The 15,824-nt window shown below is 41.2% G+C and overlaps 1 protein-coding gene across 6 annotated transcripts in view; it reads right to left on the bottom strand.

The window, feature by feature from the left end:
- The window catches only part of robo2 (roundabout, axon guidance receptor, homolog 2 (Drosophila)), a 349,267-nt gene that overhangs the window by 205,469 nt on the left and 127,974 nt on the right, over positions 1-15,824 (bottom strand). The window contains exon 1 of one of the 6 annotated variants that reach the window (XM_055045286.1): positions 12,468-13,193. The exons of the other annotated variants lie outside the window; for them this stretch is intronic. Within the exon in view, the coding sequence (XP_054901261.1) occupies positions 12,468-12,522 (55 nt within the window). The 5' untranslated portion in view covers positions 12,523-13,193. Of the gene's footprint in view, positions 1-12,467; positions 13,194-15,824 lie in introns of those variants that run through there. 6 annotated transcript variants of the gene reach the window in all.

Raw genomic sequence — 15,824 nt, 5'->3', positions numbered from 1 at the left:
CTGCCAGGGAAAAGCAGAGGTGGGTGAACACAGGGCCCTACGTGGATGGTCAGTATCCTTGGTGAGTGGGGACAGTCAGGTGTAGAGACAACAAAGGTCAAAAACCTCCCAGTGCTAGGAAATACACTCTGAATGAAGAAAGCAATTGCCATCAGAAGTCAACTTGCAAGTACATAGAGTATTAATACAGCTGTTCTGCAAAGGCTTAACATTTTATAAAATATAAATTTTTACATATTTGTTGAAACTGTCCCTATATTGTGACAGCTTGGTAGGGGACAGATAATCTGTGAAAAAAAAAAATCTTCTTCTCCCAGTGCTAACTCAAAACAACCAATCACAGCCCGGATTGACAGCTCTAAGGAGTGTCTTAGTGCTGTCAATCATCCTAATTTTCCCCTCTTTCTTACTAGTTGTTTCATTGAAAAAATCTCAACATCAACATGTTAATCTATACCTATAGGCTATGTGCTCTCCAGGAGAGCAAAAAGCAAAACATTCTTCATCCAGACATCAGATCTTAGCTCTTCACATAAGTCGAAGTAAATTTTCTGTTTCCTACCGGCTCCCTTTCCCCCCTAGACCCACTCTCTTTGCAGTAAATGGGCTTTCTGTTGCCCTTTTAATGCGATCATTGGTGCTGTGCAATCAAGTGCTCTCTGAGCTGAGGCAAGTGCACTTCACTGGGACTCAGGGCACACGCTCCAATCAAAAATGGCTCTGTTTCCCCCTGCCCCGTCTGCAATAACACCACCATTACTTTTTACCACGGCTGTGCAGTCATCCACTCCTGCAGGAAAGCAGCAAATACAGAACAAACAAAGAATGCAGACAGGGAGTGAAATCAGTAAGCAGTTGGTGAACCAGAAGATGATGGGTTTTTTTCAGCCTATTATTATTTATTTATTTTTACGTCTTCTTATGTCCACATCACTGAAAGGGATGCAACTTTCCATTAAATATGCCCAAGCTAACATGTTTGCATTCTTTTTATGACTCAGAGAGAGAAGCATGAAAGTAGGCCAAAACTCCACTTAAGTTTCTGATTTTTCAAAGAAAAAAACACCTCTTTATTTCTCAATTAATTCCAAGATAAAACACCTCCAATTATATCTCCGGTCACACTGACCACACACAGAGTTAGGCTGTGTTTTCTATTATCTTGGTCACATATTTATTCATGTGTGCAACAGAAGGTCAGGCCTTTGATGATCTTTTTGTAATTATTTTTATTAGCTCCCAGGAGAAATTCTAGCCTACAAACCAAATTAATACCCACACCAGTCTCAAGCAGAGCATAAAGAGAAGGGCTCCCCGAAGAGATATTACTTATTCTGCCAGCAGACATTCGCTGATCACAGGTAACCAACGGCAACCTTGGACCAAGGCGAGAAGTTCCGGCCTCTGAGGCGCCGTACAAAACATCAAACGCTAAAATGGAGAACCGGGACAAGTGGCTGTAGCGGCGTGGCTCAGGGAGAAGGAAACTTGGAATGGAAGTCTAGAATATTGTGATATTGCGAGCTGTCTGACCAAAGTATTCACATCCTTCAGATGTGAATACTGGACGGTAAGTATTCACATCCTCAAAGCTCCTCTGCATTTTGAGGAGTTTTTCATTTTTTGTTTTTTTTTAAATGCGACACACCAACACAACGTGGCATGTAATTGCTAAGTGGGAAGAAAGTGATGCATATTTATAACGTGGTGTCCATTGCCTGTCTGGAACTCAGATTACAATTTATACATCTTTAAATGATAAGTCACTACCATATTTGCACATCTAGAACTGTTTTTGGAATATTTCTGACATCCCGAGTCTCAGGGTCTGAGAACATCACTTTTCAGAAATTGTCTCATATTCAATATTTATTACAGGTGCACCAATATGAAAATTGGTGCTAATATTGACATTAATATGCTGCTATGGAAAAAAAAATAGGTACGTAACAGATACTTGATATATATTCTAAATATATCAATAGCTTTTCAATACCTTGAAAAAACAACCACACCATCAACTTCACCACTGCTTTTCTGAGGCAGCTAAAATCCTCACAATCCTCTGCTGCATCACCATCACTGCTGCATGAGCAAACAAGAACCACATGACTGACCTTCTTCTCCTCCAGAAACGAACAGAAACAAGATGGAAATAGTTATTACCGGAACACTTTTATTTTTCATTAAAAAACATGACTATCCAATACTGATGTCAGTGCCGATATATTATACATCCTTAATTTTTATTCAGAAAGATCCTGAACGATTTTCTGGTGCTTGCTAAAGAAAAGCATTCCCACAGCATGGTGGCTTATCGTGGGCATCATGCTTTCTGGGTCATATCTTTCCTTGACACATCACCTTCGTGTCAGATCCATGTGCTTTATTTCAAACTAAACATTTCTCCTGGTTGCGTTCACCACTTTCCCATTTGGTTTCCTCTCACTGCTGAGACTCCACCTTTGCCCCCTGGTGTCTATCCGTTTCACTTGCTCTCTGTCCTATTACAGCCTGCCCTCAGTGTTTTCGGGCGATGGAGTCATATTCGTCATGTCATCAGAGAGGAAATGCGAGAGAACAGTGGGGGAGGGCAAAGCGGGGGGGTGCTGAGGGTGGTGAAAGAATGATGTTACCAGTCGTCCGCGCCTCGGCACCAGAGCGCTGCGACACCTCCAAGCGGCACGCTCTGCGCCGCCCGGGATTCATCTTCCTTACACCAGGCTGTCAGTGGCAGCTCCAGTGGAACCCACTCACCCCCCCACACCAGACAGACACACAGCTCATCTCACGGAGGCATCACCGGAGCAGTCCAGCCCCAGAGGACCCGGCGAGCCTCACAGTGACGACACGGAAAGCGAATGAAATGTGTTCACAGGTGCAGAGCAGAGTCTTCCATTTCATCTGCTGCTGAAATATAGCAAGTGGTCTCTTTGAGCTAGTTAGCTTTCAAGCTCCCATGATGGGCTCTGTTCCACCTCAGTGCTCTGAAGAGTGTCCCTCCCTTCTCCCGCTTAGATTTATACTCTGAAAGCAAACACGGGAGGTAATTCTACAAGCTCCCCGCAACCTCTCAATGCATCCATGCTCGACTCCCAACAAATATCAGATAGAATTCCACGTTGAGTGTATTTCAGGCAGTGACAAGGTTGGGGGTCATATTGACTTTGCATCTGTGTATTTGCCCTCTCTCTCCCCCCATCTTCCCCATACAGATGGGATATATAAATAGATAACTGTGGGAAACAGAATATCTGATTTTGCTGCAAAGGACCCAATCTGCATAGCTTCCATTTCGCAAAGCGCCATTGTTGTTTTCAAACAGGCTGTTGTCAGTCCTCACCCTGATGCCGCTTCCTATGGGCAGGAAAAGAGAAGCAATCTCTTACAGCAGACGTCTTGGAGGAAAAAAAAGATGAGATTGTCGACAAGAAGCTGAAGTGCAAAGCGAGGGCATGGAAACAATTTAGATCCACTCATGGCGAATGTGAAAAGTGTGCTGCTCCCCCCTCTGTATGGTCTGATTAGTGTATGGAGATTAGCAACAGCTCTGTTGGCCTGTCAGGATGCTGGTAGGGACTCTAAACTGTTTGATGCAGATTAAATGATTTCCGATGCCGGGGCCACTCGAGCATGTAGCTCACTGCGCCACTTCACCTTCTTCATGCCTCCCGCTCTCTTTTCCCTGCAGATCCTTTTGATCAGCGCGGTCTTATCTTCGCCTGGAAGCTTGACATGAAATTTTAGAGCCATAAAATTGATAAATATTTAAAGTATAAATATTGAAACCTGAATAAATTATAGTGGGAGTTTCTGTTGTTTTCTAAAGGAGATCAATCATTTTCAAAAGAATGCTTTCACATAAAAAGACATTTGTAGACCATTCTTTAAAAACACAGAAAACGTGTTTGGAAGGGACTTTTACTACAACATTCATGTATCCAGAAAAAAGTGAGAAGTCCCTGGATAATTGTAACAAGGACAACTGGAGTCTTTAAGGAAAGCAAAATGAGAGAAACAAGTTCTTGCATAAGAAATCAACAGCCAGATCTCCATGGCAACAGGTGTTGTTTATGAGAATTAATCAGATAAGAAAATGCTTATTTCACAGCCATCTTTACTTTCTATGTCCTCCCTACCTACAACATGCAGATATGTCTGGCTAAATCAATGATGGTTCTCTCTAAACTATAAGAAATGAGCCTTATGTTTTTTGTGTGTGTGTGTCAGAGCCAAATGAATGAGAGCATGTGACTTATTACAGCCAAACACTATGCTGTGGGTAAGCTGACTGCAGACAGATTTATGGCGTTTTAGAGGTATGACATAAGTCACACAAATTCTAATATTGACTACGAACCTAGAGCAGGCAAATGTGGTCCAAGCCCAATTTTTTTCTATCCACATGCAACCCATGTCCAACTGCTTCACGGTACTTTGAATGACCCAATAACAAACTGTCACCTGCCCAACAATTGTGCAATTATGTGGCACTAAATCAGACATGTAGCTGATATCCAATTTCCGCGTCAGTTTTCAAATCATCTGCAATTGAATCCGACTTTTGACACAAGACAGGCACCAGAATTCAGCCACAGCAGAAGCTAAATATAAGTGCAACAAATTCCAATTAGGCTCTGTAATTAACTTAATTAAAAATGTTAATTCCCACCATTAAAAGTGATGTAATTACAGTAAACTACAAGTCTTGAATTGGAAAGTTGTACTTATTTGCTCTTTGAAAATGCGTTCTTGTGCACTTTAAACTTACCAGTACATGAAATTGGATGAATGATATATGAAGGCATATCAACCAACATTTGCGTAGCCAAACCAGATAAGCACCCATCAGATTTTGTGATCTTTTCAGATTTGTGACCATGTGTGATGTGAACAAAGCTGCTCCGAAAACAACAACAAAAACGGATTATTTTCAAATGTGGCCACATTCCAACATATAACCCAGTGAGGCGCGATAAAATGTAAGGTATCATCCAATTCTCCCCTCAAGCATTTTAATCTCTTTACCTGCATTGCTGAGCTGCCACTGCAAATTGAATGAAGAGAAATAAATAAGTGTGTTATTGCTGGGGCTGAAGGGGACAGGGGAAGGCTCCAGGTGTCCTTGATACTCTGCGTTGAGAGGTGATAATTGGAGGTGCTGCGCGCATGCTGACCTGCAGTGAGCACATTACTGTGTCCCTGCAGTCAACACCTTCCTGTCGCTCCAGCGATCCCCGAGCCCAACAATACCAACGTGAGGAATAGGAGCTGTAACCACAATCCATCCAGGTGATGGACTCACAGAGCGGAGCGAGGGTAATCAAATGTCTCTTATACCCCTCAGTGTTTTTTTTTTTTTTTTTTTTTTTTTTTGCTTTTAACGGAGCACCACAAGGCGTTGAGATGAGATTTATTAAATTTCTATACTGTGGAACACTATGTGTGGCTTTCCTTCATACTACCGGGTCAAGGGTGACAGCAGTGAGTGCTTAAAGGGCTTATTCACTTTACTTGGGACCATAAAATCGTGCTGACACAAAAACAGTATATAGAGTTCAGAAGCATTCACAGATACACATCCTTTTTGGTTTAATAATCCTAAAAATGGGTCTGTTACCAGGACGCTAAGTAACAAATGTTAACGAGCGGCTTTCCATGGCAAAAAAAAAGAAAGTCACCACCAGCCTGGAAGTGAACCAGGAAAGTAAAATCATCAAGGGTGTGATTCCTTTTAGTTTTCAAAGCTGCTACAACAGTTGTGACTCTTGGCTGATGTCCTTTTCTACACAGACTTTCACTGCAGTGCCGCTCTCATAGGGAGTCATTAGTTAAAAGAAAAATTGTCCTGCTTGTGGAGCCCATGTTTTGACATTGGGGACCACATGATAAAAGATCATTTGGCGCTGAAACTCTTGTGTGACCGCGACAGACTGATAACCTGTCCAGGGTGTACCCTGCCTCTCACCTGGAACGTTAGCTGGAGATAGACCAGCACCCCTCCTGACCCCACTAGGGACAAGAGTGTTAGAAAATGGATGGACGGACGGACTCTTGTGTGATTTAAATTGTGGTGAATATAAAAAGGTAAAGTGGGTCAGGACACTTAAGCACTTGAGCTGTTCTTTTTAGTGCCTTAGAAAAGTATCACAATTTATTCAACTGTTTCACAATTTTCTAAATGAATTCACAAAATCCACTGTATATTATTGGGATTTTATATGACAGCTTGACAAAAAGTAATTTGCATTTGTGAAGTGGAAAGAAAATGGTGCTAGGTTTACAGTAATTAGAACAAAAATATAGTCAAAATAGAGACATCTTTCAATAATAACCTATGCTAAGTCAGATTGCATTTGACCAGATTACCTGCCTCTACTAAAAGAAAGCATCGCCATGGCAGCCTTATATCTTACTTATGTGCTCAGGGTGATGTAATGCATTTTCCAACCCACAATATTTTACTTCTAAGCCAAACAGTTCCGTTTTGCTTGGGTCTGTTTCCGGCTTATGTGACAAAGGGTGCCAGCCCTGTTTAGTTCACATTAATCAGACTCTAGTTTGCTTAGAAAGTCTGGGTGAACAGGCTTTTTAGTCTGTTTGACACAGTGCAGTGTGAAAGCGAATCGTACCACTTGAAAATGTAACAGATGTTGAAACTTTGGTCCCCGTTTGAACCAAGTCTACAAGACTATCAGGTGTGAAGACATCCTAAAGTTTTTAATGCTTGGTGTATCAGTTTAGTTGGACAGTTTGGATCCCTAGGTAACCTCTAAACCTATATGTATTCAATTAAAAATCTAATAAAATTATAAAAAATTGTTGTTATAATGTGAACAAAAACCAACAACATCGCTGAAGCAGTCTACCAACAACAACCTACAAGCACAGATAAACGATGCTGCTCTATCTTAAGTACTCAAGCTGCAGCACTACACATGGGTCTGAGATAGCAGAACAATATACTTATTCAGTGGTCCCACTACTCCAAAACTGTTTTTTTTGCAGCTGCATTTGGGTCATTGCTGCGTCTGATGGATGTGTTCTCAATTGTCGCACTCCAGCTGTCCGTCTTCAGACATCTCGCTCCGAGAGACAGCTAATGCATTTTTATCACCGGCCTTCAGCTCATTCAAGAAACTGGAGAGAACGGGAGCTCAAGTAAAACTGTCACAAAAACTCTTGACAGAAAAAAACACTGTCAGAAGTTATTGACAGGAAAGACAAAGCGAAAAAGCAAATAGAGCATTTTCACTTATTTGAGTAGGACAGCTAAATAAACCTCTTTATGTCTGCCTGCAGGGACGGGGACATGAGTGTGGGTTGGTACCCATGAGCATGCATTATCTGCTGTGTATTTCTGTGAGTCATTCAACCTTGACATCTCTTCCACCTTATCTAAGGGCAGCTTTGAGGCAGTCAAACACAGAGCAAACTGAGGGAAACTGGACACACAGTAAACAGATGCTTCCTAAGACAACATTTCAGAGGAGCATGCAACATAAAAACACAGATAGGTCAAACATGTTAACCCTTTTTTTTATCTGACTTCCTGCTGTTGCTATTCTTCAGTTTGCATAGATAAGATTGCTCTTCACATCCATATGATGGAGTTATCCAACCAACTAAGAGTCTGAATAAGTAGAGTACTCACAAGCTTCTTTTATCATCATCTCATAAAGGATTATAAAACAGTAATTAGAAGACTATTTTCTGTTGGCCTGGCCCTTAATCAGCTGTTTTGGAAACAAAGACATTGACGAAACAGAAAGGGGATTATATCTATGCCCCCTGGGCCCCAAAGGGGAAAAGCACAGGTGTGTATTCTTGAAGTTCAGGTGTGTGAGGCAGGTGAAGGCATTTACAATCTGCCTTTACTTCACAGTCAGCACGTTCAATTCATCATGTTACTCCTCCCCCCAACCCTTGCCTTTGCATTCACTTGTGTTATGCACAGGCAGCGCAGGTGTACAACAAATCCCTCAGTGTTTGAATTCCACCCTCATTGATAGACGCTCGCACAAAGACAACATACGAACACATAAAGAAGATAATGCTTTAAAAAAAGTTTTAGATTGAGATTGTACAAGTCACACAAGAAAACATGCCATCTACCAATTTCCAGTAAACACAATTTTCAGTATTCGGTTCAGTAGTAATCGTTGGCTTTTCTTTAGGCAAATGCGTTTAGTTATTATGTAACTTTCTGCTCTGTAAATGTCACTGCTATGCATGAGTGAGGCTCAATAAATTAGCGGTATTACCTTCGAAACATTCTGCTGGCATACAGAAAAACCAACCAAGTGCATTGTCTGTGGCTGACATTTTCTTATGCGCATGGGGTCTGTGGAGGGATAAAGTGAATGATCTGTGAGGCCTCGGGGAGCAACTATATACCAATCTCAGGAGACAAGACAATGCACAATTTTGGGTTTGTGAGAATAAGATTTCAAAACTATTTCTGAGAAAACAACATTTTGTTGGGCTTAAAATCCAACAAAGCATTGACAATGTTTATTTTATCATTTCATCTAATTAATAACAGAATAAGGGCTTCATAAATCTTAAAATATGCCTTAATGTATCTGATCAGTGTAAGAATTTTAGATTGTTAATGGCAAATGACTGAAATCATGGAATGGAAATTACTACAATTTCTAATTGTAAATATTTTAATATTCGTAACATTCGTAATTAGATGCTAACGTAAGTATCTTTAACAATCAATGGTTGGTTAGTCACAGGTTTATCAGGGTGCTAACAAAAAATATATTTCTTGTCAATAGCCATTTTTTGAATCAAATAACCACAGCTCTGTAGATAAATGATTAAAAATGTGTGGTTTGTTTAGTGTTAATGTAGCAGAGAGTTGTAAGCTAGCAACACACCTTTATTAGCATAGTGTGAGCACCGCAGGGCATATGAAAATATCTGCTTCCTTTTACGCTACAAAATAAGATTATCAAACATAGAAACAGGCGCCAAATTGAGAGCCTTTGTGATTGGATCTTATGCTAATAGCTTACACCACTTATAGTATCAAACTCTCAAGCTAACAGCAAGTACATGGACTTCATTTAACTGAATATTGTGGAGTGTGTGAGCTGGAATTATAAAAAGCAGTCTATACAGAAAACAGTAAAATAGCCCAATAGGACTTTGTACGAAATGTATTGACTGGTGTTTAACTGTTGTTTAGGAGTCCTAGACATATTCATATCTAGGACTGACAGCCATTAGCTTGCATGTTTTGAGTCATCCTTCCCTTCAACAATAAATATTTTAATTCCAGGTGAAGTCTTTGTGTTGTGCCAGAACTTTCCAAAGACAAATCTGAGCAAACAGAAGTCTGCTAAACTCAAAAGTTGTTTTGTTTGTGGCCTAAATGGGTGGAGCGACGGCTTTTGAAACATGATCCCAACAGCAGCCTGCCTTTGCTGTTTAGGAGTTGACAAGCCCTCGTCACCAGTCAAACAACATTGATCATTTGAATACACAAGGACTTGTTCGCACTCACTTCTCCCCTCAACTCCCTTCCTGTTATAATCACTGCCACAGAGTCTCAATCTCATAGCTCATTTTTGATGATAATCAGAGAACAAACAGTGGTGGCATGTAGGGGGGCTGAGGAAAACGTCTCGACTGACAGTGATGAGACAGGGGGAGACAGTAGATAGGACCGTCCCATAGATCTCAGATGAAGGTTCGTCATTATAGCAGTCCCATTTCAACAAATGAACCACATTTACAATAGCAATGCTTAAATGCTGCCAGCTCAGGCAGAACAATCACATTTGGGGCAAAGCATCACAGCAGCTCTAACAGTGACCTCAGCCTTCCTCATCACTCACCTAGACTACTTTAATCTAGGTTTACTTTCCATTATAGAGCAGTGCTTTAAGCCTCCCATTTAATCATGACCATCAACAGAGCTGTTAGTCTCCCATGTCCTATCGCAATAAAGCATCATTGCTGCCATTTCCCAGCCTAAGATTGTACTGTTAAACAACTCCTCTCTCAATTTTTAGATTTGATTATTCTCATCCTCCCTCCTCCTGCCTTCCCTTTCTCCTTTCTCCTACTCACACTCCAGTTTGAGTTTTTCTTGACTCAGCATCAGACAGACAGACCAGGACCGTGCTTGCAGATCAGGTGCCGTTCACGATGTGCCCGTCCCCAAGTGGTCTTCTCTCCATGACAGATTTAAGTTGTACCATCTTTCAACACCCAAGATGAATGTGATGTCACCACCTCCTACATCAGGCGCAAGCATGTGGGAGATCTATGAATAGCAGAGGCTCAGCAGTGGGAGTCCACATTGAAAAGCATGTTAGAATCCAGCACAGATAACCATGCAGCTGCTTACAGTCACAATAACTTTCTACCAGATAGCCACCCCAGCTACAGCATTCAAGACTAATGCTATTTTTCTCCTTTCAGTCTCTCTCACCATCAACTTTTCTCTTCTCCTCACAGGGAGTATTAATCACAGAACACTAAACAGCTACTGACGCCATTTAGTAGGCCTGGCTTTGTTGGGCTTTGGCTTCCAGTCAATTCAGCTCCAGCCCCTTTTTGTATGCCCAAGTGGGCTCTTCGAAGAAGCTCCTCCCCTCTCCAAGGACCATCAGATTACCTCTTAAAAAGCTGGGTGATGGGTGAGTTTTACTTAGATGTGGGTGGAGAGCAAAGCAGAGTAGAAAGGAGGGCAACAGGCGAATGATTGGGGAGATCCACTGCTTTGGAGAAATGTTGCACCCTTCTCCCTTTTGGGTGAGCATGTAATGCCATCAGCCCTTGCCTAGCAACCAGTTGGGTTTGGCCGAGGGTTGAAAAGATGCAACGCAAAATAAAAACAGAAGAAAAGGAGACTGGAAAACGCAGAAGGCACGAACACTGAAGTAAAAAGGATCAGGGATAAAACTTGCAGCTGTGAAGAACAAGAGCAGGGGCTGGCAGGTGAAAGAAAGGAACAAAATGGGATCTTGCAGACTCTTGCATTTACTCTAAATCTTTCCTCTAAGCTAAGCAGTATGAACAATGCAAACCCAACATGTTGGAATCAAGGCTCAGACTATGTGATAAGTCTCAATATGCCATGCTATGATAAAACTTGTCTGTATATGTATATATATCTCAATTTTTATTATTTGCACTGGCCTATCTTTGATGACTGTGGTGAGTCGCCACATTAACTCCCCCCCACATTAAATTAGTTCTTTTGTAGGCCACTGAATCCCAAGAAAGCACATAAAATCTTACTGTAAGGGTGCTTACTTTGCATTTGGTGACCGTCTGGCTGCTCAGAACAGGGAATTGAAATTACTATAATTAATCAGCGTACAGCTCATTTGCTTTTCATATCGTTATTAAACAATTTTAAAATATGAACATGACTCTTGGCAGCATATGTTTATCTTTGGCTCAAGCCAGTTTCTGCTGTAATTCAACACTTGAGTTCGAACTCACAGCAGCAGAAGGACCAAAGAAATGCATCTAAAAACTGGACGTGCAACAAAAATCAATATGCAACCCAAAAAGATTAGATTAAATCTGTTTAGAATTGCTAACTATCAATTTAGGATATCTAAACTCTAAATCTAAGCATGTCTTTTACTATTTCATAGTGGTCTCAACATGTTTATCAGACATGTAGACACTCTCATGAGACCATTGCAAATTATTCAAACTGAGACATGTCTGCTCTAAAACTGACTGCATCATATAGTCTTGGGGACAAAACAAAAAGTATTTCTATGGATGCATCCCTGACTGTGGCCTTAAAATGATTTCCTGATGTTATTAGAAATCTGACATAAATATTTAAATTTTGATTGTTTATGAGTTGTTGTTTTTTGTTTGCTTTTTTTCTCTAAAGATTGTAACAAAAGAAAAGAGAAATCAAAATGGGTTGTTTGCTGTATGTAGCGATAATAATTTCAAATTAATTATAAGACTATCCCTATTTATACCTATCACAGCATATTCCTAACCTTTATCTGAATATCAGCGAACGCAAAGCAGTCAATCAAAGCACTTACTGTTGCACATGATGTGTTTATAGACCTAAATGATGGAGCTTGTCAGTTTTGTTACATTTCATCAAAAAGACAAAAATGAATTATTTCACTGAATGGAGCCAATCAAGAAAAAGAAAAAAAGTCTACTTTTATATTTTACCTATGGGTGCGTATTCATCTTGGAAATGCATGACATGGAGGGTCATTTATGTCTGGAATAGCGGGTCAAAATCACTGCAAGCAACAGAACAGCAATCATCTCCTGCAGTGGGAGGCTATTTGTTGAACTGAGCTGCCTGCTCGAGTTACTTTTACACATTAAGATGCTTAATCCCAACAAATTATGACAACCACTCATCCAGGTGAAGTGGGTTTGTTCACCTCAGCGCCGAATGCATTTCCAAATCTACTGAAGATGAAGTTTTACATAACACGTTAAGAACTTACCATCAGCTTGAAAGTACAGTAATCCACTAACAAGGATGAACGCTAGCGGACCCATCCTTGCATATTAAAACATCCACAGCGGTCGCGCAAATCCTCTAAATTCACTGCGGGGGCAAAAATAAATAAATAAAAAAAAAAATAGGTGAAGACTGCGCTCAAGTCCGCTCCACCGGCTCTGGCAGTGATGGACAGCTCCCAACACCGTCCTACTCACTGACAAAAGCCAGTTTCAGTGTCCAAACACACAGAGGATCCATTTAACAGGAGTTCACGCGGAGCTGCTCATCCAGCCTCCAAACTCTCGGCGCTTTGAGGAAAATATTATCCCCGCTTGTCCGGTGACTTCATCCGCGGTGTCTGCCGTGTGACGAGCCGGAGTCTTTTCGGAGCCTTTTCGGAAATTAAAGTCCGGACCGAAGAAATGAAAACAAGAGCAAAAAAATTGACACGCACATCTACGCTTTCCTTCCGAGGCGTCTCGAGCGCCTTTCAAATCTTCAGCGAGGATGTCTGCGCTCGAGGACAACCAGGAAACCCGCCTTCAACTTTCACGCGCGCCCCCCAAAAAGTTGTTTTATTCTTAAGGACACCGGCTTTCAAAAGCCCCATGTGCGTAGCCGGTAATATAGTCCCAATAAATTTACAGTCACACTACAGTTCAACATCCTCTCTCTCTCTCTGTGTGTCTCTCAGCGTTTCGGTGTGAGCAGCGCGGCCGCTAGGAGCGCTTGGTCTCCCACATCCCAACACACTGAGGCTGGGCGAACATGGACCGGTACGAGAGGGCGGGGGCACAGCACAAGAACAGCACAAGCGGCGTGGAGTACAAAATATTATTATGAATTGCTATCATCATTACTATTTTTTACCTGTGGTTCTACAGGACAATCACTTTACTGCGGTCTGCAGGGAACTTCCCTGCTGTGGCACGAGTAAAAGACGCCCGTTCAAAGGAGCTAAGTGGCAGGACAAACCTTTAAATATATTTGCAAAGCATTTATAGTAGGTCACTCATATGAGGAATGATTTACCTTCTAAAGCAAGCTCTGAGCAGCGTGCCATTACAGTGCTGGAGGTTCAACAATCACACTATTGTCAACAGGTAAAATAATTCAAGAGGGGGGAGGAATCATTCAGAATATTGAAATCTACTCTCTTCTGTGAGAATGTGTTCAATTCTCAATCAGTGGACTCAGAACTAAATTTATTGAGGAATCGGAGGCTGCTCAACATGTGAGGGGTTAATGTGTTCAGACGCTGATGCAGAATTGTAAATATGATCTTTGTCAGAAATCAATGGCTTGATTGACCGAACCCCCCTGCAAGAGGAGGAGAGCTGATGCAGCTCTGCATACCAACAATAAACTCAAAAGTCTCTTTCTTTTCCCCCCTCCTTGTCTTTCCTAAGTAGTATGCAGCTGAACACGGTGAGTTCAAACTCAAACCACTGCAATCCAACATTGGATCAGGGATGAATTCCAACATTGAGACTAAACATGTAAAAAATAAAATAAAAAAATCTGGACTCAATATGTTGATGTTTAGAGATGGAGGGTGGGGTTGTGTTGTGTGGTGTGAACTACTGCCCAGCAACCCTTCACATGATGATCCCTTGCAAGCCTTTACTGAAGTGTGAGCTATGAGTTGTGAGCTCCCCCTACTGGTATGTGTCAGAACAATTCCCAGTGTCTGTGTTTTCTTGTTCATCCCCTGGAAGAGGCATAAAACGAGAGGACATATGCACAGTCAACAGTGATAAAATAAACAGCTATGCTATTTATGTAAGAGGAGGCTGTATGTTCAGTCGCTAAATACAGATCTGATGAATAACAGAGTGAAATACGCTGTTTTGCAAATGTGTTCATGCCGGCCTATTTACATTGTGACACATACCACAAACTTTAGTGTGCTGGATTAAGATTTTATGTAGCAGACCAACACAAAGCTTGGAGTCTGCTTCAGGGTGAACTTCATTTGAAAGACCTGGTTTTCTTTTATTAATTCAAGGGCTTTATAAATGATTTTGCAGGATAAAGTGTATAGGCCACAGTATAAATTGACTTTAGGAGAGTGGGATTTCTTTATAGACGTTTATATTGTGGTGAGAACATTACAGAAGAAGAATATGAATCAGAGATGCATCCTAACTCAGGAGGAACTGCACAGATCAAAAGCTCAGATGGGGGAATCAGTCTAATTGACAAATAATGATATTTTTGACAACATGGGGAAAAATGTTGTTACAGGTGAAATAATATACCACTGGAACTAGTACTTAAGCACTCAATATTAAGGACTTACTGATTTCAATCAAACTCATATATTGTAGAAAATGTGCTTAGACTTATTACTTATTTCTTGTATATTAAGATATTAGCACTAGAAAATAGACCCCAAAAACTTGGTAAGATTTTATACTTTTGCAGTGTAGAGATAGCTTACGTCATCCAGGAGGTTTATTACTTTGCTGCTGTAGATGCAGAAGTTCTGCTGAGCTTTATAAGATGCTCTCAAACATCAGTGTCTGAGCATCTTATAAGAGGACAGCTAGCGTAATGGGATTTGTATTTTTCTTTTATTGTTTCTATTAAAGGTTGAGTATTTTTGATAACGATACTTTGAATAGACCATCCCTGCTGAGAATTATGATGACACCAGCATCATGCTGTGAAGAGGTTTTATTTGAAAAGGAACAGAAAAGCTGATCAGACATATTGGGAGGATGGAAGGAGCTCAACACAGAAATCGCAGAAGAAAACTTTAAGGCTTCAAAAAATTTGAGACTCTGGTGGAGGTTAGTGTTCCAGGAGAACAATGATGCTAAACCATAGGTGACACTGACTCAGTCCTTTACGGTCAGTGTCCTGCAACCAGTAGTGTCTTTGGTTCAGCCACTGGTGTTGGCAGTAATATGCCGTGGGGGAGCTTTTCAAACAAGGTCAGGAAGAGTTGATGGGAAGATGGATTCCAACTAGGGTTGAGCTATTTTTCTGAGAAGAATGCACTACTTTGTATCAATCTGTCTTATACAAACCCCAATGGATGCACTAAAGTTTGTTATTGAAACTGGAAAAACAATGTGACAAAGTTTAAGAGAGTAAAACATTTTAGAAAGCACTTGAAATCGGCAGGTGAATGGATTAAATCTCCATCCATCATCATCCACTTATCCGGAAGGGGTCGAGGGGGTAACAGTCTTAGCAGGAAGGTGCAGACTCCCCTCTCCCCAGCCACTTGGGCCAGCTCCTCTGGGGGAACAATGAGGTGTTCCCAGGCTGACAAACACAGTCCTTCCAAAGTGTCCTCTGTCTTCCTCTGGGTCTCCTCTCAGTGAGACGTGCCCATATCACCTCACTA

The sequence above is a fragment of the Poeciliopsis prolifica genome, unplaced genomic scaffold (genome assembly GCF_027474105.1).
Source record: "Poeciliopsis prolifica strain line A6 unplaced genomic scaffold, Auburn_PproV2 SCAFFOLD022, whole genome shotgun sequence".
NCBI classification, from domain to species: Eukaryota; Metazoa; Chordata; class Actinopteri; order Cyprinodontiformes; family Poeciliidae; genus Poeciliopsis; species Poeciliopsis prolifica.
Note: the sequence above shows the minus strand (reverse complement) of the source record. Positions and strands in the feature narration are given on the sequence as shown.